Source organism: Xenopus laevis, chromosome 3L (assembly GCF_017654675.1).
Source record: "Xenopus laevis strain J_2021 chromosome 3L, Xenopus_laevis_v10.1, whole genome shotgun sequence".
NCBI lineage: Eukaryota > Metazoa > Chordata > Amphibia > Anura > Pipidae > Xenopus > Xenopus laevis.
In genome coordinates this window covers 33,199,346-33,222,992 of record NC_054375.1, presented here as the reverse complement: position 1 = coordinate 33,222,992, position 23,647 = coordinate 33,199,346, and the positions used below count along the sequence as shown (strand labels likewise).

Genomic DNA, 23,647 nt, shown 5'->3' with positions numbered 1-23,647 from the left:
GGTCACGAGCATTCTGGAATGCCACCGTTTTCCAAAAGTGCAGGGTTTGCAAGTATGCGTGCAGCGTGACGTCAGTGTGAACGCGCATGGCGCCCGTCAGTGCACACATGCAAAATTCTAATTTCACCGCGACCCCCGACAAAGATGGGTCGCACCACCATCTGGGCCGGCAGGGCCCACGAGAGCCAGGGGCCCACCAGGTTTTTTCCGGTTTGCCGCTGGCCCAGTCCGACACTGTGGGCAACATACAGGTCCCATATCTGTATATGAATTAACTGTACTAAATAAAGGAGCCTGGTACATTGATCTCTTACTGTACAGAGTTCATATTTTAAAATGCAAAAAACCTTTTGCCATTCACCTACACATAGGTAGAATAAATTACAAATCTGCCTTTAAAAAATCATATTCTTAGCATGCTTGTTGCGTTTGCTTTTATTTTTAGCTTTACCATCCTTATGTTATATAGTTGAATTTGCATCTGACTTTCAGTATTGCTTTTATTTGTGTTCTTCCACTACTAGTATTTCTAACACCATGCAACGCTGCAATAAATGAATGCAGACATCTAGAGCTGCCTTTATCTTTTTGTCCCCTAGAATAAATGACACAGGGTTAAATTTATTAGCAGCAGAAACCATAGTCAGATGCTGAAATTGTCACATCCACACACATGAATGGTTGCTAGGCTGCAACATCTCTGGTCCCCATGGAAACAATGTGTACTAGTAATAAACATCGATAACACTACATCTGACGATGTGGGGCCAGACCTTCAAGCACATGCAAAGCATCAAAGGGCAGAAACATCATTGAAAAAAGCAGGATTTTATGCAAACAATTGCCATTGAAATATTTTAAACATTTCCTAATCGCGGCGATACAGAATGTTATAAACACATTTGCAAAGACACCCACTGTCATTATTTTCCATGTGGGAGGCTCCCTCTGTGCTTATGAATCAGCAGGTTAGTATAATTTTCACATTGCTAAACTGGATTATGGCACATTTTAGAATATATGTACACAAAAAGTCAGAGATCTCACTAAGCCGTTACTCTATACATAAACTCCAAATTAACTCCTTCCCAAAAACTGCATGCCCCCTGTATTTAAATACAATGTATAGATACCCCATGTCTTCTTTGACCACAGTAAATACTAAGGGGCAGATTTATCAAAAGGTGAGTTTAAAGCTTAATAAACAAAAACAAAGCCACGTTCTATTCATTCCTATGGGATTTTTAGAATTGTATTTATCAAAAGGGGAGTTCTAATTTTCACCCATTGATAAATAGAATGCTAAAAATCCCACAGAAATGAATAGACCATGGGCAAGTTGATATTTATTAAGCAGAAAGACCTATATGAGTGAGGCTATTTTAGAAATGGCTAGGGTTGCCACCTGTCCTGTTTTGATCCAGACAGCCTGGTTTTCGGGAGGGCTGTCCGGGTCAAAACTACCTGCCCAGTTTTCTTAATTTGGAATACCAGGCAGGATTCCCTAAGATTGACATGGTGATCAGCCAATCGACAAGTCATAGCTACACCTATTGACCCATCAGCGCAACGTCACCACCCTGCTCACATCACCTCCCACCCCATAATGTCATTACCCTGCCCCCACCCAGAGTTCACAGTGGGGAAAGGTGCCAACCATATATCAAGCCTCTGGTTGAAGCTGCAGCTATAAATAATCTCAGGCCCGAATTTGTGGAAAGGCCACCAAGGCCCGGGCCTAGGGCAGCAGGATTTCAGGGGGTGACATGCTGCCCAACCACACCCACATTGGTTCAAAAACACTGGGGATGCACAGGAGATACATTAAATTTCCCCATTGCTCCGGTCCCAATGTTGAAAATTTGCACCAATAAAGGGGAGGGGACAGGGGCGATGAACGGCAGTGGGCCTAGGGGCGCCCACTATGTAAAGCCGGCCCTGAATAATCTTCTACAGTAAATAATCTTCTACATCAATGAGAGAGATTTAAATAAATGGTGGGTCTCATAGTCAGACTTTTTCCTTTTTTTTATAGTGATTTCAGAGTGTAGCATTTTACCTGCAGGGTGATATTTATTTTAACTCCAACTATCCTGTTCTGTCGTGACTGGACTATAACCCATATACTGTATGCTCTTTGTTTCCCATTTATTCTTTTCCCATGGTTGTTCATTTTATTTAATTCCATTATTTTTATTCATGCTTATTAATAAAATTGAAGTTGCTGTGGTTATTTCCATGGTTTTTGTTCAGTAATCATAAAATCAGCACCACTTGTTACATTCTTCACTGCATTGTTTGTGGTATACCAATGGTGGATAGTGCAGAGCCTTGGAAATCTCTCTCCCAGCATATAAAAGACACAGTTAGGAAGATTAGGCCAATGTGGTATAATGTATAAGTCAGAAGACACTGGGTGGCTCATTTATCAACATTCTCATTTTAGTGATTTTAGAAGCCTTTGAAACCACGAATAAATTCATATTCTCTAAATCAAAAACCCCTAAAACTGTGAGTTTTTCCAACAATTACTAGTGAAATAAAAATCAGAAAACCAATAAAACGCTATGGCTAAAAAACAGTCCAATAGGATCAGTGCAGCTCCCATTGACTTCTATAGAGCCTCGACTGCTTTTACTTGCCAAAGTTTTATATTAGAGTTCTCATGGTTTGTCTCTTTACAAATCTAGAGTTTTAGAGAAATAAAAAACCCACAAACACATTGGTTATATTTAAGGTAAATGACAGCAGCAAACACATGGGTTATAATTTGTAGAAACATAAGGGAGGTTATACAGTATACTAAACCTCAAATTTTTCTGATGAAGCTTTTTGGGGCAAAAACTCAAATTTTTTGTGATTTAGTGATTTAATAAATCTTTTTGAGATCTATTATACCCCGATGCAGCAAAAAGCCAGAATCTGAAAATCCACCTGTCGAGGTCCTGTATAAGACAAGGGAAAGTTTTCGTGGCCTGCCTGCGCTGGGTTTAGCCCAAAAATCCAACTTTTTCGGGGGATAATAAATCTCGAAATCTCAGGGTTCAGGCAAAAACTAGAAAAAAATTAGAGCAATCGGGAAAAAGCCTGAAAACTTCGACCAATTTTGCTTGATTTTATCGAGTTTTTCCACGATCCGATTAAATCAAATTTTATTTTATTGATAAATTGACCTAAAATCAGGCATGGGAGTTTGGTTGTGTTTTTTTTTAATAAAATATGAGATGAATTCAGATTTTAGTAAATAACCCCCAAGGTATAGCAATTCTAGAATCATTTTCAGGTGACCTGCTGTAGTACTGAATCTAACCCTGAATCCTATTAGTGACAGATACTGTATATTTTTAAGCAACACTTTTGCAGAAAAACTGTGCTCTGACATTCAAATTATTTTTAGATTTTATTATATATGCTCTGTTAATAGAATGTACTTTTCACAATGCTATAAAGCTTCATATTTCTAAGAAACAAAAAACCTAGGCAATTCCAGTTATTTGCTCAGTGTTGTCTAAACTGACAGTTGAGCTAAATGTGCCATTTATGGCAGTGCCAGTTATCATGATGAGTAACTGCTGATGCAGACAGGGGTCAAGGCAAGTCACATGGCAGAAATTAATTGACGAGAGTCTTTATTACATAGAAGGACAAGCCACTGCTAAATCTTACTAAGGTTTCCATGACACTTTCTTTAGAGCCTTGTATCATGTAACAATTATGTTACATAGCACAAGTTAAAAGAGATATATTTCAGTATTTATAACATCATATAATAATAACTATACTGATAGAGGGGAAGGAGATGTACTATCTATTAAAATTAATATGTAACCTATATAGTGAATAAAGTACCCCCTATTGTATTTATACAGGTCATGGAATGCCAAGGTGACTTCTAATATCATCATATTTTGCAACTGGGGGTACTTTATTTATTATAATGCACAAGTTTCAGTGTTATAACTGATGACATCACTAAGCACCATTTATAGGGTTTAAAATTACCCTTATTTTTTCCGCATGTATTTAATTTTGCATACAAATAGATGACGCCATACTGTTAATTTAAGAGAACCAGCCTAGCTGTTATGATTGTCAACAGTCAGTTGCACGAGAAACCATTCACTAAAGGTACTTGCCCTACTTGCACTTAGGACAGTTGCCTTCCTTCTGCCTTTTCTGTTCCAATTCACACAATTGTACCTATTGAGGAAGGGAAACCCTGGAGGTACTGCCTAGTTTGAGGTTAGGGAAGCTCAGCTCCGCTGCATCAACAGACACAATCACCACAGTAGAGTCCACACATCACTTTTATGTCAATTTCCAGAAATCACACCAACCAAAATTTTCATCAGAACTGTGTCAGTTTTGAAGCATTTCATGCCATTGTGCCATGTAGACTGAAATTACTCTGGAATTATGGGGGCTAATGCTGCATTGTGGGTGAAAAACACAGTGACTGAGTTTTAAATTGCACTTAACCCACTGTACTTGCAGTCATAAACAACCCCTTAAATGGTATCCACAGAATCCAGCCTCTGATTGCTATAATAGAATTTTTTTTTAATCTGCAGTTAAAGGGATATAACATTTGTTTTTGTACAATTCAAAATTAATTGTTATAATAATAATAAGGGAGTAACATCTAGCACTGCAGACATGTTGACATTAGAATGTTTATTTGTATGTCTGTCGAAATGGAATATTCAGGGTTGAGATATTACAACACAGTGGCCTGACTAATCAAACAGGCATTAATGGTACTCTCTATAACAGGGACAACTTCCTGGGTTTTCTGAGAAAGAACGCAATTCAATGACAGCACAGGTATTTCCTTTGACATGCTAACAATGGGTTGGCATAGGGTTTATTAATGTAAAAAAAACACTTGAGTTTTCTACCTCCATCGTGATTGTTTTTTTTCCCAAATAAATTATTTTCTAAATTATTATTTTTTTTTATTAGAAGCTCATCTGCTTAATTCTTGCCATTTTTTTTACAAAAAAAAAGGAATCATGGAAAAAAACAATAAAAAAAAGCAAGATAGAGATCATCAATAGACATCAATAGAACTGATTTTGGCCTTTTATTGTTTATCAATCAATCCCCCCAACAATACTTCTGAAACATGCAAAGCTACACATGTGCTTTTATCCAGGAAATGTCCAGTTATAGGAGAAAAACATTCAAACTTTTTTATAGAATGAAAATTGCCTTCAGTGTCCTTCATAGTAGAATAAATTATAGCAATGCCATTGGAACACAAACAGTATCCAGTATGCTGCTGTTTTATGAGTTACTAAGTGAAATCAAGGATTTACTGCATTAAATAATTAAAGGCTGCAAAGAAATAAAAGAAGGGTAAATATTTCTATATATGGATACAGAACAAAACAAAGATTTCAGAAAGGTCAGTCTGTTTGGTTTGCTGTATTCACTGCATTAATTCATAAGGCCAATGTCACTTATTGACTCAACAGACGGAGAGCACAAGCAGGAAGATTGATAGCTTTATTTTCTTCTAATTGTGTAACATAGCCAAATAGGGTGATTCACCTTTGCGTTAACTTTTACTATGTTATTGAATGTCCTATTCATTTTTCAACTCTGTGTGTCGACAAACTTATTGCTAGTGTTACCTTTTATGACTTATCTTTCTAAGCTGGCTTTCTCCTGATCATATTTCTATCTCTTGTGCAAACACTGCCTGATTGCTAGGGTAAATTGGAGCCTAGAAACCAGATAGATGCTAAAGCACTCCTTAAAGCAGAACAAACCCCCCCCCCCCTTAACAGGCCCGGATTGGTGGAAAGGCCACCTAGGCCAGGGCCTAGGGCGACAGGATTTTAGGGCTTGTTGCCCAACCACACCTATATTGGTTCAAAAACACTGGGGATGTGCTGGATATAAAATCATTTTTTAAATTTCCCATGCGCCGATCCCCATTGCTCCAGTGCAGATGATGAAAATTTGCACGAATAAAGGGGAGGGGACAGGGGCGACAAAAGGGGGCCTAGGGGCACCCACTATGTAAATTCGACCCTGCCTTAAAGAAAGAAGCCCCCATCCACTAACCTCTACTGGCCGCCCTCCATGTTTCCTCTACACATCTTTTACTTGAAAAGTATATGGCAGGAACACTGACCTATCCATGCAGAGTAGCACAGCACTACTCATGGGTGCCATCTTTGTTATCCTCACTGAACGTTTTGGTGCATGCGCAGTTGGAGCCAGTCTGGTGTTGGCGGCAACTACACATGCACTGGAAAGCTCTTTAATTTACCAAAAAAAAAAGAAGAGGATCCGAAGATACCAAAGATGGCACCCGTGAGCTCTGCTGAACTACTCTGCATGTATAGTTCAGCGTTTCTGCCATATACATTTTCAAGTAAAAGACTAGAGTGTATTGGATGGGGGCTTTTATCTTTAGGGGGGCTTCCTTCTTTAATAAAACAAAATCATTCAATAGAGAAAAAATACATAATTAAGACCAATTTGCAAATGGAATATCATTGTACTTTAAAAAGACATACTGTATTGGATAAATGAAACCCCCTAATTTGGTAGACAATAATGTATACTATATAGTGCTGGTTTTACTTTTGGCTGTAAATTACATAGTTGCAGAGTTACATAGATAGATTGGGTTGAAAAAAAAACCAAAGTCCATCAAGTTCAACCCCTCTTAATAAAAACCCATCATCCATACATACACCCCTCCATATTTCACATAAATTATATATACCCATATCTATACCAACTATAGAGTTTAGTATCATAATAGCTTTTGATATTATGTCTGTCCAAGAAATCATTCAAGCCACTCTTAAAAGCATTAACAGAATCAACCATCACAACATCACAGTCCTCACTGTAAAGAACCACATACATTGCTTCAAATTAAAGTTCTTTTCTTTTAGTCTGAAGGGATGGTGATCATCTTTATGGGTAAAAAGGTCCCCTGCTATTTGTCCTCTAATGTTCTTGCAAAATGTAATCATGTCCCCTCACAAGTGCCTTTATTCCAGATAAAACAACCCCAACCTTGAAAGTCTTCCATCCCTCTAACCAGTTTGGTTGCATGTCTCTGCACTCTCTCTAGGACTGGAGTACAAAACAGCACTGCATACTCCAAGTGAGGCCTTACCAGGGAGCTATAAAGAGGCATAATTATGTTTTCATCCCTTAATTTAATGCCCCTTTTTATGCAAGACAGAACTTTATTTGCTATAGTGGCCACAGTATGGCACTGCACAGAATTAGACAACTTGCAGTCTACAAAAACCCCAAGATCCTTCTCAGTTAAGTAAACGCCCAACACACTGCCATTTAGTGTATAACTCGTATTTATATTATTTCTGCCAAAGTGCATAACCTTGCATTTATCAACATTGAACCTCATTTTCAGTTTGCTGCCCAGTTTTACAACTTAGTCAAATTACTCTGCAAAGTGGCAGCATCCTGCATGGAACCTATAGTTCTGCACAAATTAGTATCATCTGCAAAAATAGAAACAGTATTTTCAATGCCCGCCTCCAGGTCATTAATAAACAAGTTGAAAAGCAAGGGACCTAGTACAGAGCCCTGCTGTACTCCACTAACAACACTGGTCCAATTAGAAAATGCTCCATTTACCACCACTCTTTGTAGTCTATCTTTTAGCCAGTTCTCTATTCAGGTACAAATACTACTTTACATTCCAGTCCAACATTCCTTAATTTAACCAGTAACCTTTGTGTGGCACTGTATCAAATGCTTTAGCAAAGTCTAAGTAAATCACATCCACTGCCATCCCAGAATCAAGGTCCCTGCTCACCTTCTCATAAAAAGAAATTAAGTTAGTCTGGCAAGATCTAGTATCTAGAAGTCCAGTATTTTATTCTTTATTAACCATTCAAAAACCTTTCCTACCACCAACTGTCCTATAATTTTGAGGCTGAGAATGGGATCCCTTTTTGAATAGCTAACTACATTAGCATTTTTCTAGTCTTTTGGCACCATGCCAGACCTCAATGAATCCTGGAAAATTAAGAAAAGAGGTTTGGCAATCACAGAGCTAAGCTCACTAAGTACCCTGGGATGAATAGCATCTGGCCCCGGGCCTTTGTTTATCTTAAAATGTTCTAGTTTTTTTTTAATATCCTCATGTGCAAACCATGCATCAATAGTTGTATATTTATAGTTGCTATTTACATATTTAAAAAATCATTTTGGATTCTTTTTACTGCTTGCTGTGATATTAGCTTGAAAAGCCTTAAAAGCACGTCTTTTCTTACCCACCTCAACACCAACACTTCTATTGAACCAAAAAGGTTTTGCTTTGCAACGACGTTCCTTGCTTACAAGTGGAATATACTGACAAGTATATTTATTAAGCAGCATTTTAAATATTTCCCATTTTTGTTCTGTGCTTAACCCTGTGAAAAGCATTTCTCACTTAATATGTTGCAGAGATGCCCTTATACTGTTTGCACGTCTGAAATTTTGTGTTTTAGTTACTCCTTTATAGCATTGTCTCTGCAACAGAATGTCAAAGGGGACCATATTATGATCACTATTCCCTAAATCCTCCCCACACAAATGCTAGAGATGAATTCAGCATTATCAGTTATTACAAGATCCAAAATAGAATTATTCCTAGGAGGTTTTTGAATGAGCTGGAATAAAAAGTTGTCATTCAGCATATTTACAAACTTACTGTCTTGTCAACCCCATTACCCCAGTCAATGTCTGGATAAGTCATCCATAAGTTACCCATAATAATAACTTGACCTATTTGTGAAGCTGCTTCTATTTGTAAGAGTAGCTGGGCTTCATACTCGTCACTTATACAAAGTGTTTTATAGCATACACCAATGATTTGTAACCTTTTGCCCAGTCAAAATCTCTACGCAGAGGGATTCCACACCATCACCAATCCCATCAATGGTTATTTCTTTAGTTCATTGCTTTAATTCAGGCTTTACATCCAAACAGACTTCTCCACCCTTTTAAATCTCTCTGTCCCTCCTAAAAAGGGTGTAACCATTTAAATTCACAGTCCAGTCACATGTTTCATCCCACCAGGTCTCAGTGATACCAATTACATCATAATTTTTAGAGCATGAAAATAATTCTTGGTCTCCCATTTTACCTGACAAACTCGTGCATTTGCCAGCATACAGCGGAGGTTACTACATTTTCTTTTGAGATTTGCATTACTTAGTGGAGAATTATATCTTAAGTTAGTATTAGCCTGTTTTCATTGTAACAAAGGGACCTCCTGTCAGGGAGCCGGGAGCTCCCTCCAGGGAGGTAGTCTGGATCAAGGAGGAAGCCTTCTTGAGGGATCAAGGTCGCGGTATCCAAAGGGTTAGGCAAGAGAATAATCAGAGTTCAGGCTAGAGTTCAAGGGCAGGCAGATCAGGATCGGTAAGCAGGAGGCAAAGGGTCAAAGGGTCAAAACCAAGGCAGGTGCAGGAATCAGGGTACAAGATACAGATATCAAGGCTTGGAGCAGGAACCCAGGTTCAGGGAAGCAGAACCTATTCTTGGGCGCCATTCTGGCATCCTGGGAGCCTTTTTATATCCAAATTTGGCGCCAAAGTGACGTCATTGACGTTCTTACGCCGGCGTGTTTGCGTATGTGCGTTTACGCATGCGTCGGCGTTGCGGTGCTGGCGTCCCAGTGCCCACTTGGGCCGACTGGGCGCCGCCATCTTGGATTATTCGCCGCCGGGAGCAGACGCGCCTCTTTGCGCTCCCGGCGGCCTTGACACCTCCTTAGCTGGTAAACTGTATGCCCCCCTCACTCCTCCCCCATGACCCCTTACTAATCCCACTGCCCTATTTACCTTAACTTCCCCATAATTCTTTATCTCATCCACCTTGCCTAGAACACTCGTCCAACCTCTTAGCCATTCTTTCCCCAGCACAGTGGACTCCCTTCCATTGAGTTCTGTCATGACTGTATAGGTTGTACCCTAAGGAAAAATAAGCCCAGTGCTCTAGGAACCCAAACCCTTCATTCCTACACCAAGACTTGAGCCACACATTTAGCTCCCTAATCTCCAGCTGTCTTCCTAAATTTGCACGTGGCACAGGCAAAATTTCTGAAAAAATGACATTGGAAGACCTTCACTTAATCTTAGACCCTAGATCCCTTAACTAACTCTTAAACTGTCTGACCCAGCTAGTTCCTGCTCAGTGAGCAAGAGATTCCTTTCAAGATTGTCAATCGACCACAGTGTTGCAATTTGTTCCTCTAGTGCTCTAACTCGAGCCTCTAAATCTGCATACATATGGCAGAATATGCACTGGGTCAAAAACATTATCTTCAAAAGTAGCCCCTTTATTGGAGCTCCCCATAGATATTCTCTGGTCTCTGTCATGTTTCAAATGGGGGGGGTCCCGCCAGAAGTACAGTAAGAGGGGGACAGGCAATCACAGTCTGGCAGTCACACAAGCAAAGACAGGCTTCAGTTCCCTATCAATTCAGCCTAGCTACTGATTGGTTCCTATCCTACAGTGCAGTGTGCTGAGAGCCTCTCTCCTGCACAGCCAGACAGGAAGTGGACAGGAAGTGGAAGAGATGGGCAGGACTATTAGAGTTTTTGCTGACATTTTCAATAAAGTAAAGAACATTCCTTTTATATCAAAAAGAGTATTATTTACTGGCACATTCTCATTTTTTACAAAACCTGTTCCTTTAAGTGACATTGGAGGGAAATCGCCCTTTTAAAGTTTTTTCTTCATTTATTTAAGTAAATTTAAATTAAGTAAGTACCAGTAACAGTAAAGAAGAAAGTTACTTATATTTATAGTCACTAAGGTATATCATTATATAAACAATAAACAATACATTATGTATTTCCATTTACAATTTATAAGTCTTAAAACATGTTCTACATAATTTACATTTGTAATGCATTAACTGTATACTGAAAAATATTACAGCAAACTGCAAATATTTTGTTCTTAACTTTTTGTTACGACATTGCTCAAAGAATAACACACCAATGACTTAGTGCAAGTAATACTATAAGCCTGGGTGCTATCAAATTGGTTTCCCCATCACAAATGTGCAGAGGAGTTAATTTACAGCACTATGCTATCTGCAACACAGAGACACAGATGTGGAGAATCCATTATAATTTATTGCAAAATTAATATCAGAATTCTGTCAGTTTCTCAGCTGGAAAGGTCACTGGCATTAGTTTTCTTATAATGACTGTCTAGGGGTCTCAGTAAGGAGAGAATATACTTTTACACTTTTTAAACGTGGAAAAAATTATTTGACAACAATAGTTGTAGAATAAAACCAACCATCACCCATACATGTTGATGCTTGAACAGCAGATCTTCCATATTTTAATTACTGGGCATAGGTAATAATGCTCGAAATGTGTCCCTGGTCTGGTGCCGCTTACAAGCCAATCATCTTACCTTTTGCTGATCTAGTGCAGTCAAATAAGATGCATATATCTAAATGACTGAATAGTTACCCCCTCCTGGCCCCATGGAACCCAGTCTGACCACACATAACTTAGTTACAGAATGTGTATATTATTTTTGCAAAATTTGAGGTTGCTGTTTTTATAAATCAGGGGACGGTTAAAATTCTCCTAGAATTATTTTTGATGGTCCAAATAAAACACCCGAGTAGGTTCCAGGAAGATTGCCATATGACTGCCTCCTGATTACAAACACAGAGAGTAACTATGCTACAGGTATAGTTTTCTTATATGGGAACCCAATATGCAAAACTACAAATATTCCCAGGTATGGGATTCATTATCCAGAAACCCATTATCCAGAAAGCTCCGAATTATGGAAAGGCCATCTCCCGACTCCATTTTAGCCAAATAATCCAAAAATTTAAAAATGACTTGTATTGGGTTTAATTAATGTTTAAATCTTTGCATGCTTGTTAGCAGACTAACAATACGGCAGACATAAAGTATATTATGGAAAAATCCTTTATCCAGAAATCCAAGGGCCCAAGCATTCTGGATAATAGATCCCATCATTGAATTACCTGTATTCTTAACTCACGAATGACTAAAGCTGCTGCAATTATTATGCTTTCTATTTCTCTTCAACAAAGCTGGTTCTCAGTTTAAACTAAAAATGGGGTACTGTTTCATCTAAATGTCAATACTACTATCTAAATAAGTCATTCCTGTGAGGCCATGTAATGCTGCATAAAGGGATGCTTTAGCCTCAGTTCCAAAACAACATTACAAAGGTTCCTCCTAAAACTTTGGATTTGTTATTCATGAAACTCCTATGGATATTTACTAACAGATCTGGTAAAGAGCACCAGTCCAGTTGCCTATAGCAACCAGTCTGCAATTAGTTTTATTTACGACAAGTGAAATAATAAAAGCAAATATCTTATTACTACAGTGCACTTTTGCAATTTAGCACCTATGCTGGTCACACACTTGTTTGATGAGATTATTAAACAAATGGATCTTTGCCCAGTTAGGCCACTCAAAAGCTGGGCCAAATTGGGCTGATACAGACCACGGGGCAGATTTACTAACTGGCGCAAATTCACCAACTTCCACTTCGCATCCAGCGCAACACTTTGCCAGGCGCTGATTCACTAAAATGTGGAGTTTTGTCTTGGGCGCCTAATGCTGGTGACTTTTTGCTAGCGTTATTTGGCAATGTGAGAATTTGATAGCAAAGATGCTCTAGCGTTAATTTCTGCCTAGCGAAACTTCACTAGGGGTCTTGCGCTCAGGTCAATTTGCATGGGGCGAGAAATTGTGTTACATCTTTATGTTAAATGTTGGTGCATATACAAATTACACTTTTTAAAACACAAGTCCAGGGAACCTTAATAAAGACAATAGGTTCATTCTAATGCCCTACACATGTGCCCACTGTAAAATTAATTAAAAGTTAGGTCTTTTGCAGGCAATCAGGCTGGAAAAAGGAAAAGGCGCCAGCGTTTTTTGGACTTTGATGCATTTTCGGCTCACAGATTATAATGTAAGTGACAGAAGGTTGAGGAAGATCTAGCTTTAGTGAATTACATCCATTCGCCAGAGCAATTGTCGCCTGGCAATAGAGTGCTAATGACCGCTATCGCCTGCCTCTTACACTAGAGAATTGGCGCCTTCACCCGTTAGTAAATTGGCATTGTCCCTGTGGGCAGTAACACTAGCAAATTGATGCTAGTATTAACTACTTTTCCCTTTGGTAAATCTGCCCCCAAGAATGGGATCATAATGCTACATCATGAGCTGATGTGACCCTAGCCCAAAAGGATTTTCAAACTTGCAAAATATATATTTAGCTACAAATTGGCCAGACAGGCTTTTTGCACAATCTACAGATGCTCACAGATTCCTCTTGATGAACCAAACATGATTGCATGATTTATTAGCTGAGTGCACAGGGGAGGACCCCTACATCAGTTTTACAAGTACATGAAGGGCTTCTCACATTCACCAGCCAATAAACTACCAGCCTAGTCTGGAGCGGCTTAGTAGGCAGCCAATATTGGCATGTGTACAGTGAGCTTAAATCTTTATTTATTGCTGCTCTTAATTGCAGTTTCCTAGATTTGATAATGCTTTGGAGTAACTGAAAAAAGGGGAAGATTTATTCCCTTGTACTCTTGTACGTAAAAATTTGCCCAACAATAACTGTACATGGCATTTTAATATTTTTAAGTATGCAAAAACCTGCATGGAGAGCAATGGGATGCTCCTGACCATGCAACTACTGCTGAGAAAGTGGTAAATATAGAGTCCTTGAACCCACAGCCAACACAAGTGCTTTTGTCAACCTCTGTCCAGTCATGGCATTGTCCCACTTGCAGAAAAGTATGTGACTGCTATTGGTTTGTAGCACACCGGAAAAAACAGCATGCCAGCTAAAGGTTATGGATTTATGAAGAAAAAAAAAACACGGTGGTTAACACAGTTTGTCCTTAATGAATGATCCATAGTGCAAACCCGCAGGAACAAACCCCTGACTTCTGGTCCATCTCTTTCTGTTGGTTTTGAAAATCCCCTTACTTTATGTATATGCTACTCTGTACACTCTTGTCACATTCATCTATATTTTACATTATATATAATGTCTAATTTGCAAAATCCATTGTGGTTATAGCTCTTTTTGAATGGATTTTGGATGCCTCTATACCCAGCGGCATTATTCACAAAACACATAGGTCAGCACCTGCACTCTTAGTTGATGGCATATTTAAGCCACTATAGATTAATATTTAAACAAAAAAGTAATATAAAAGGTCAGAATTCAAATTCCTATGCCCACATGTGTAATATAAATGAGCATTACAGAATTAGCAATGCAAAAGTTTGTTAAAAGCCCATGCCTATATACAGTACATCACCAGACTGAATCCTTTATTTTATGCTAGCATTTAGTATTCCTGCATAGAAAGCACAGCTGTCAGATTATCTGGATATTGATCTCTGCATCCCACAGAGGTTGGAGAGGGAAGGATGACTAAGCATTCATTTGCCTCTTTATTATTCAGACGGGCTAGACAATGGTGTAAGGAAAGAGCTTTATCCAAGAAGGACTACACGTCAATAAAAAAAATTCCAAGCACCCTAACTAAAGCTGGTTCCCATAAACTGGGATTCATTTAAACATGTCAGGGGGTAGATGTGAATTTATTGACTTACTAATTAATGTATATGGCAGAGAGGATGTAACAGGGCTAGTGCTTTTACTTAATTCATTTCTTAGTGCAGAGCCCCTTCACACTTAAAGGGGTGGTTCATCTTTAAGTTAACTTTGATTATGTTATAGCATGGCTAATTCTAAGCAACTTTTCAATTGCCCTTTATTTTGTCTTTTTTATATATTTTTTTCATTATTTGCTTTGTTCTTCTGACTCTTTCCAGCTTTCAAATGGGGGCCACCAGCCCATCTGAAAAACAAATGCTCTGTAAGTCTACAAATGTATTATTATTGCAACTGTTTATTACTCATCTCATCTATTCAAGCCTCTCCTATTCATATTTTAGTCTCTTATTCAAATGAATGCATGGTTACTAGGGTAATTTGGACCTAAGCAACAACATCGCTGAAATTGCTACTGAATAAAAAGCTAAATAACTCAAAAACCACAAATAAAAAAAATGAAAGCCAGTTGCAAATTGTCCCAAAATATCACGCTCTACATCATACTGAATGTTAATGTTACGATGAAAAAACCTAAATTTGCTGCTTTGTTATATTTGGGATGTTTCAGCCAAAAATCTTGAGTCCAGAAAGCAATCTTGGGTCACCAGCACACAAGAATTAAAAAAAGACAATCTCTTCAGAACCAGGATGTCAGCCCTAAGCATTTCTACGTTTATCCTTAATTTTACATTGCAGGCCATATTATTTAGGAGCTAAGGCGAAAGATTGTTTCTCCATAAAGTGGGAATTTTCCATTACGCTACCCCTTCTGCCAAAGTTTCCTTCGCCAGCTTAGACCTGGCGAACTGATAAGAGGAAGCAACATCCTCCTCAATCTTATGTCAGTGACATCATATCCTGTGTGCCGAAAAGTTATAAAAATTAAAAACACTTGCATTTTTTCCTATTTTAAAATGGTATAGTCTTTAAAAATTGCAACTGTTAAAAATTTTAGTTTTAACATTTTTTAACAATTTGAGGGGCATGTCACATTTGTTTTAGGGCGGACTCATGTCTAGGTCATTAGAGGATCTCTTTTGTCTTTATTTTGCTTCCTTGGACATTTGTAATAATAAGTGGCCACTTCAAGCATTTGAACCAACATCTCTAATAAAGAAGTCTATACGACCTACAGTATATGTACCTGCCTATACAAATTGATCTAAGCGTAAGTGTACTAACAAAGTTTCTAACAAAGTACTAATAAAATTCTCAAGCTGATGAATTTAGCTAAACTTCGCCAGCGTTCAGCTGCCAAGACTCAACTTTAGTTTTAGTGAATTAGCGTTGTGGTAGCAAAATTGACGTCTTGCAAAGTGTGGCGAAGCCTTCGCAAGCTAAAATTCACCCTTTAGTGAATTTGCCCCAATGAATCCTTATTGGAAGCAAAACCAGCCTATTTGGTTTATTTATTGTTTAAATGATTTTCTAGTAGACTTAAGGTATGAGGATCCAATATCCGAAAGATCTGTTATCCGGAAAACCCCAGGTCCAGAGCATTCTGAATAACAGGTCACATAGCTGGACCTTAAAGATTAACACATATACATTGTTGAATGTTCTTTTTTTGGTAGTCTGCACATACAGACCTAGTGGCAGATTTACTCGAGGGCGAAGTGGCTAACGCTAGCGTCAATTCGCTAGCATTACCACCCACAGGAACATTGCCAATTTACGGGGACAGGCGTCACTTCGCTATCAAAAGAGATAGACACTAGTGGTCATTCGCACTCTATCGCCAGGGGTGCTTCACCAATGAGACAAGTTGAGGCTGTCGCCTCAGACGGCAGCGCCCCACTAGGTACCAGGGGCAGCAAAAATGCTGCTCCTGGTACTTTAAGAGCGAATTTCTGGGGGAGGGGGGGCAGCAGCAACTGCTGCTGCCTCAGGCGGCGGAGGGACCAGGATCGCCCTTGTCTATCGCCAGGCAACAATTCACTCTAGCGAATGGACGTGCTCCGCAAATTCAATGAAATGCGGATTTTACTAAACGTTACCTCTTTCACCAGACTTGCTTTCGCCAGCTCAGACCAGGGGAAGTGCACTGGAGTGCATAGATCTTCCTCAATCTTCTGTTACTTACAGCACATTTTTTAGGGGAAAAACCTTCTAAGTCCAAAAACGCTGGTGTCTTTTCCTTTTCCTTTTTTCAGAGTGATAGCCTGCCAGTCCTTAAAAAATGTTTTGGCTAACCGGGTTCCCCCATACATTTTCTAACATATGGAACATTATGAGGCATATTTATCAAGGTTCGAATTTTGATTTTGAAAAACTTCGAAATTTGAATTCAAAAAGACCAACCGAAATTAAGTCAAAGTTTTTTTTTTTGGCCGAATAGGTCGGTTTTGGATCGAATAGGTCTGTATTCGGCTGAATTCAAATAGTTTGAATCGAAGTAATAGCGCATTCGATCAATTTCGAACCAACGTTTTTCCCAACAAAAACTTTGATTTTTCAAAGTCCACCAATTGACTCCAAATAGGTTCTAGGAGGTCCCCCATAGGGTAAAACAGCAATTCAGAAGGTTTTAGATGGCGAATGGTCGAAGTTAAATTTATAAAGAGACAATAAATGATACATTTTGATGTTCGGATTTTCCCTAACTATACAATGGGCTCATGTGTAAGGCATTAAAACAACTTTATTTTCTTTACTAAGGTTCCCTGGACTTGTGTAATTAAGGGGCCGATTCATCAAGACTCGAATATCGAGGGTTAATTAACCCTCGATATTCGACTAGGAACTAAAATCCTTCGACTTCGAATATCGAAGTCGAAGGATTTAGCGCAAATGCTGCGATCGTACGATCAAAGGATTATTCCTTCGATCGAACGATTAAATCCTTCGAATCGAACGATTCGAAGGATTTAAATCCAACGATCGAAGGAATATCCTTCGATCAAAAAAACTTAGGCAAGCCTATGGGGACCTTCCCCATAGGCTAACATTGACTTCGGTAGCTTTTATCTGCCGAAGTAGGGGGTCGAAGTCTTTTTTAAAGAGACAGAACTTCGACTATCGAATGGTCGAATAGTCGAACGATTTTTACTTCGAATCCTTCGATTCGTAGTCGTAGTCGAAGGTCGAAGTAGCCCATTCGATGGTCGAAGTAGCCCAAAAAATGCTTCGAAATTCGAAGTTTTTTTACTTCGAATCCTTCACTCGAATTTAGTGAATCGGCCCCTTAATGTATTTCCTGCAACATCCATTCAACTTTAAATTTCCAGAAGTATGCAAATTAACCTGAACGCAAGACCTCTAGTGAATTTGCGCTAGGCAGAAATGAACACTAGTACATCTTCGCTTTCAATTGCTCGCATTGCCGAAGTAACGCTACTGAAAAGTCACCAGCGTTCTGCGCCAAGGACAAAACTCCACATTCCAGTGATTTATCATTGTCTGAGCAAATTTACACCTAGCAAAGTATAGCGATGGGTGCAAAGCGATCGCAGGGGAATTTGCGCCCTAGAGTAAATCTGCCCCTAGTGTCCTAACTATACACATGAAGACCACACATAAAAACGTAAGCTTTTTTTAAACCTCCCGTGCTCCAATCCCCATTGCTTCGGTCCCAAGCAAATAAGGGAGGGGACAGGAGTGGCAAATGACAGCGGGCCTAGGGGTGCCCGCTTTGTAAATCCGGCCCTCAGCATATCCATTTACTTCACTGAGATTGTTTAGACGTCTATCCATTGATGGCGTTGGTTATAAATGACCTGTCTTCTTTTATATGTTTAACCTTTTAAGAACTTCCTCACTGAGCCAAACAAAAGGCATGATTACCGCATGCAAAGCAGACTGTTAACACAATAGGAAAGAAAACTCTGTGTGTGTTCAGTACATACCCATATTGGCTGAAGTAATATAACACAATTCTAATGCTTGGTATTTTTTTTAATAATAATTCCTTTTAGAGTTCCCCAATTAGGGCCCCGAAAAGCTACTGCTGTACTACAGCAGCAACACAAATATCACTCTAATACTAAAGTAAAATATGTGGATTTAATCAGAATTTTTGTTATTGAACATATGAGAATGGATGTAACGATGCATGAGTTTCAACTTGGATTCATTGTCATTGATAAGCATAAACATTTGCTGCCAGATATAAGACACAAAGATTGTAAATAATGTTTTGAAAATGAATATAATGCTGCAATGTGTAATCTAACCTGTAACTGCAAGAATAGCTGTAGCGTAACTATAGAGGAAGCAGGGGGCACAGGGAACACTGTGGCCCAGACTTTGGGGTCTACTTCCTCTATATCTAAAAAGGAAACCCCTTCCTCCCCAACTGCTTTCTTTCCGGCGAGGAAGGGGAGGCAAGTCGGGGTGGGACGTGGGTGGAGGCAGGGTGGGATGTGGACGGAGCAGAGGTGGGGCATGGGTGGGGCAGGAAGTGGGCAGAAGGATTGGGATCAGAGTATGCTGGGCCGGGGGGGCCCGGAGCACTCTAGTTATGCCACTGAAGAATATTATATTACAAAAGCTGTAGTGCTGTACCATAAAAGCAAAAAAGTCCAATTGGTGCTGTATTCGAGGTATAAGTGTTTGATTACAGCTCCCACCAAACGTGTCCACCTTGCAGGATTAACACAATATATTCTGTGGGGAAGCACAAACAAGAAAAGTTCTCAGGAAGCATGGCGCACCACATGAAACAAGTAGAGGAATAAATGTTGTGGGCTTGAACTGAACATTTGTTCAATACTGTTTTAATTTTGAATCCCCAGTTGGGGGCTCGTCTATCAACAATTAAAAAGCTATACTTCGATATATGGCATTCCTATCTTTGTTTTATCCAAGGTTGTGAAGATTGAACTAACTGTGTTTATCCTAAATATATACTATATTCTCTCCATAGAGGTTTCTTATTACCTGTATTAGTGGGGTTACCATACTGACACGGTGGATGTGTTTTTGCACTTTTTACATATACGTACCTGGATATTTGGCAGCAGGAGTTATCTTGTTTGCGCTTCCCCACAGAATATATTTTCAAGCCTAAATGCTGTACCATAGTAGGTGAGGTTCAATGGTAATCCCTTTTAAGAATGTTCAGCAGCTCAGTGCTTGCAGGTGGAACAGAACAATGGGCAGGTAATAACATAACACTATTTGTCTGCTGAAGGATTCGGGGTAAAAACTTCATGTTTATATGCTGCTGCCCTGCTCTGCATTGGGGTAATAGCACTGGTACTGGTGCTGATTCTGTCCTGTATTTAGAAATGGTCAAAACTGCCCATACTGACTCTCATTCATGTCACATGGGCACGTGACAAATCTTCCAAACATAAGAATCATTCTGAAAATTGCCTTCTCCTGAAGGGAGCTTTCTCATGAACATGATTCATATATTTTACTGCCTGCAATTCACACTGACAACAAAGAAAAGGGTTTTTTTCAAGAGATTTGTCTCCCCTGGGTAGTGCAGATCTCCCATGGGAGACAAATCTTCCAGTGTACCATAGCCAGCCATAAACTGTAAAGTATATTCTACATTATACTGCAGATAAGGAAAATAATTACAATCATTTAAAACCAACTAATGACATATAATGTATAACACTAACTATGGGAAATAACACAATGATATAAGAAGCCATGTTCTTAAAATATTTTGGTGTTCATGCATGCTGTTTATATTGTTACTTTAAATCTGTTCTTTATGATGAGCAATCTTGTAATTAAAAAATAAGCTGACACATTTGCATGCTGCAAAGTAATACAGCCGAGACTAGATGAAGAAAAGGATGTCTTACAGATCAGCCAAAGGATAGAACTGTATATGTTTTTTGGTTTGAAATCATTTTTGATCTGTGATGCTGGGCAACTTGCATAATAAAAAAACAAAAGCAATGATTGTAGTAGGACATATTCATAAAAAAAACACTGAAGATTAATTTGTTAAATATTTGCTTATCCTACCTCAAAATCTCTACTTGTTTCCCCTTGATCTTTATTATCCAGCACCAGTTGCTCAGCTATTCGTCTATCGCTGGAATTGAACGATGCCCGATGGAGGGTTAAAGTTGTATTATTGTCTCTATGTGAAGTAAAGTACAGAGGAGTGATTCCTGAGCTGCATTTTTGGTGGTGAAAGAGAGTCCAGTCATTTCTTACATACTCAAAGTCCTCAGTCCTATGTTGCCTGTCCATATCCTTAAAAACCATATAGATTTGAAACCCTTTGTAAAATATGACTATAAAGACAAGTGTGCTTAATATGACAGCAATAGCAATTATTAGATGCTCAGATGGACCTGTGGTTTGATGTTCACTCTTGACTACCATAATATAATCATTAGCTTTTTTTTCACTAGTGTCCACAATATTTATCACTATAGTGGTTAGTGTTGATTTAGGAGGTTGTCCATGGTCTTTCACAAGTATCAGCAACTTGTGCATAGTTTCCTCTGTCTCTTTGATACTGCGTGCAATTCTTATCTCTCCCGAATAACTGTCGATACTAAATAGGGTTGTATTTGAAGTTGGGTCCACTTCATAGGTAAGCCAAGCATTATAGCCGGAATCTGCATCTATTGCCCTCAGCTTTGTTACCAGATGTCCAACCTTCATTGATCTCCACACCATTTCACTGATAGGCAAAGGAGGGAGCACTTCAGGTGAATTATCATTCTGGTCCTGAATAAACACAGTGATGTTTGCCGTGTTGCTCAAGGACGGCAAACCATGATCTTTAGCTTCAACTTGGAATTGAACCATTTGTGTCTTTTCATAGTCAAAGGAATTCAATGAAAACAAATTTCCTGAATCAGGATTGATAGAGATAAAGTGGGAAACAGACTTTCCTTCCACATATGATTGTAGCAAAGCATAATGAATCTGAGCATTCTTACCAGAGTCTTCATCTGAAGCAGAAACCTGAAAAATCAAGGACCCTGGAAGAATATTCTCTGCTATAGAAAAAAAATATAATTCCTCTGTAAAAAGAGGCGGGTTGTCATTTATATCATCTACTGAAAAATGTATATAAGCTGTAGCAGATAATGCAGGTTTTCCATCATCTGTTGCTGAAATGGGAACATTATACTCTGCCACCAATTCCCTATCCAGATTGTGTTTCAGAACCAATGAATAATAGTTGGAAAATTTGGAATCCAAATAAAATGGCAGGTTACCTGGTATTTGGCATCTGACTTTGCCATTTGACCCTGAATCCTTGTCTGTAACAGTAAAAAGGGCAATCACAAAGCCTGGATTTGAGTCTTCTTTTACTGTACCTGTCAGTGAAGATATTCTAATTTCTGGGGCATTGTCATTCACATCAGTTACAACTATGATCACTTTACAGTGACCTGTCATTGGCAGCTGTGCAGTGTCCTTAGCTTGGACATGTATTTCATAATGTTTTTTATCCTCATAATCAAGGAGACCTTTCAGCCGGACTTTCCCACTGTTATTCTCTATTTTAAATAGCTGCCTAATATTTAGAGGGGCAATGCTGCTAAATGAATATTCAATCATTCCATTTTCCCCTTCATCCAAATCAGTAGCCTTTAGGACTACTATTAGGCTGCCTACTGCATAATTTTCTGGTATGGAAACCCTATATATCGGATGGCTAAATGTAGGGGCATTATCATTTGCATCTTGAACAAATATTGTTATTTGGGTTGTCCCTGATCTCTTTGGAGTCCCACAGTCTGCGGCTGTGAGAGTTAATAGATGAAACGATTGCTCTTCCCGATCCAATGCCTGATTCAAGACTAACACCAAAGATTTGCTTTTATACTCGAAAGGACTTTCTATACTGAAAAAGGCACTTGGGCTCAGCTCATATGAGCACAATGAATTAGAGCCCACATCTGGATCATAAGCAGCTTCTAATGGAAACTCTGCATCAGGAACAGATGACTCCACAATTTTTAAAATAGTTTTATCTTTTGGAAAAACTGGAGAATTGTCATTCATATCCAAAACTTGTATTTCTATTTGAAAAACCTCAAGCGGTATGTCCAGAACAATTCCTAGTTTTATCTCACAGGTCATGCTGCTGCCACAAAGTTCATCTCTGTCTATTTTGTTACGAATAAACAGAATTCCAGTTTTGGTGTTAATATCAAAATACTGAGTCTTAGTATCAAAATTGATCTGGAACTTACGATTGAAAAGGCTCCTAGGGTCCATTTGCAGATCGTGGGCTAAATTCCCAACTGCTGTGCCTTTTTCAAGCTCTTCCATCACTGAATATCCAATCTGCCCTTTAACCATATATCTAAAACAAAGCAGCACTAAGGTCTCGGCCCCCCACCACCAAGGTATCAAGAGCTTCCATGGTAAGTCCATCTCGATGGAAAGTGAAAAATAATTACTGTAGCTGTAGGGTTTTTATTTCAAAAGAGTGAGATACTGAAAGATATTGCTTCAGGTATAATATTGTGTGAAAGGTTCATGTTTTTATTGCAGAGATTCTGAACAATGATAGAAAATAAAAATCCAAGGCACATCTCAGTTGTTGTGATTCATAGAGTTTACGCTAACACAGTGACACCTTGTGCTATTGCAAGGCAGTTACATGGAGCTTTCAAATCATAAAGTTAATACATATATAAAGTTGATGTGGTTGCTAATAAGTAATAACTGTTAGAGACTGTATGTGTGTTTAATTATAAGTATGTGTTTATGCATATATAAAGAGAGAGAGATTGGCTAACTGGACAGTTCTCCCTATCTCTTTAATGTCAGGTGCATGATAAACATTGGATGATAGATATATATATATATATACAGTATATATATATATATATATATATATATATATATACACAAAATGACCAGCACATTCAAAAAATTTAAAATTTTCAACCATGTATTTAAAGTATTGTATACTCTCATTTCCAATAAATGATCCCGTATGGAATAAATAAGGAAACATTTTACTTCAAATCAACAGTAAAAAAAACTTGGCGCAATACTTAATAAAAAGACATAGAAATTAAGGTACAGGTGGAACACAACTTATTGCAGGATA

At 38.6% G+C, this 23,647-nt stretch overlaps 1 protein-coding gene across 1 annotated transcript in view; it reads right to left on the bottom strand.

Moving 5' to 3' along the window:
- pcdhac2.L (protocadherin alpha subfamily C, 2 L homeolog) overlaps positions 1 to 22,885 on the bottom strand; it is an 80,644-nt gene extending 57,759 nt beyond the window's left edge. Inside the window, exons 1-2 of the mRNA XM_018252052.2 lie at positions 20,581 to 22,885; positions 9,831 to 9,959 (exon numbers count right to left, since the gene is read on the bottom strand). Of these exons, the coding sequence (XP_018107541.2) occupies positions 9,831 to 9,959; positions 20,581 to 22,857 (2,406 nt within the window). The 5' untranslated portion in view covers positions 22,858 to 22,885. The remainder of the gene's footprint in view (positions 1 to 9,830; positions 9,960 to 20,580) is intronic.
- Between the last annotated feature and the right edge of the window lie 762 nt (positions 22,886 to 23,647).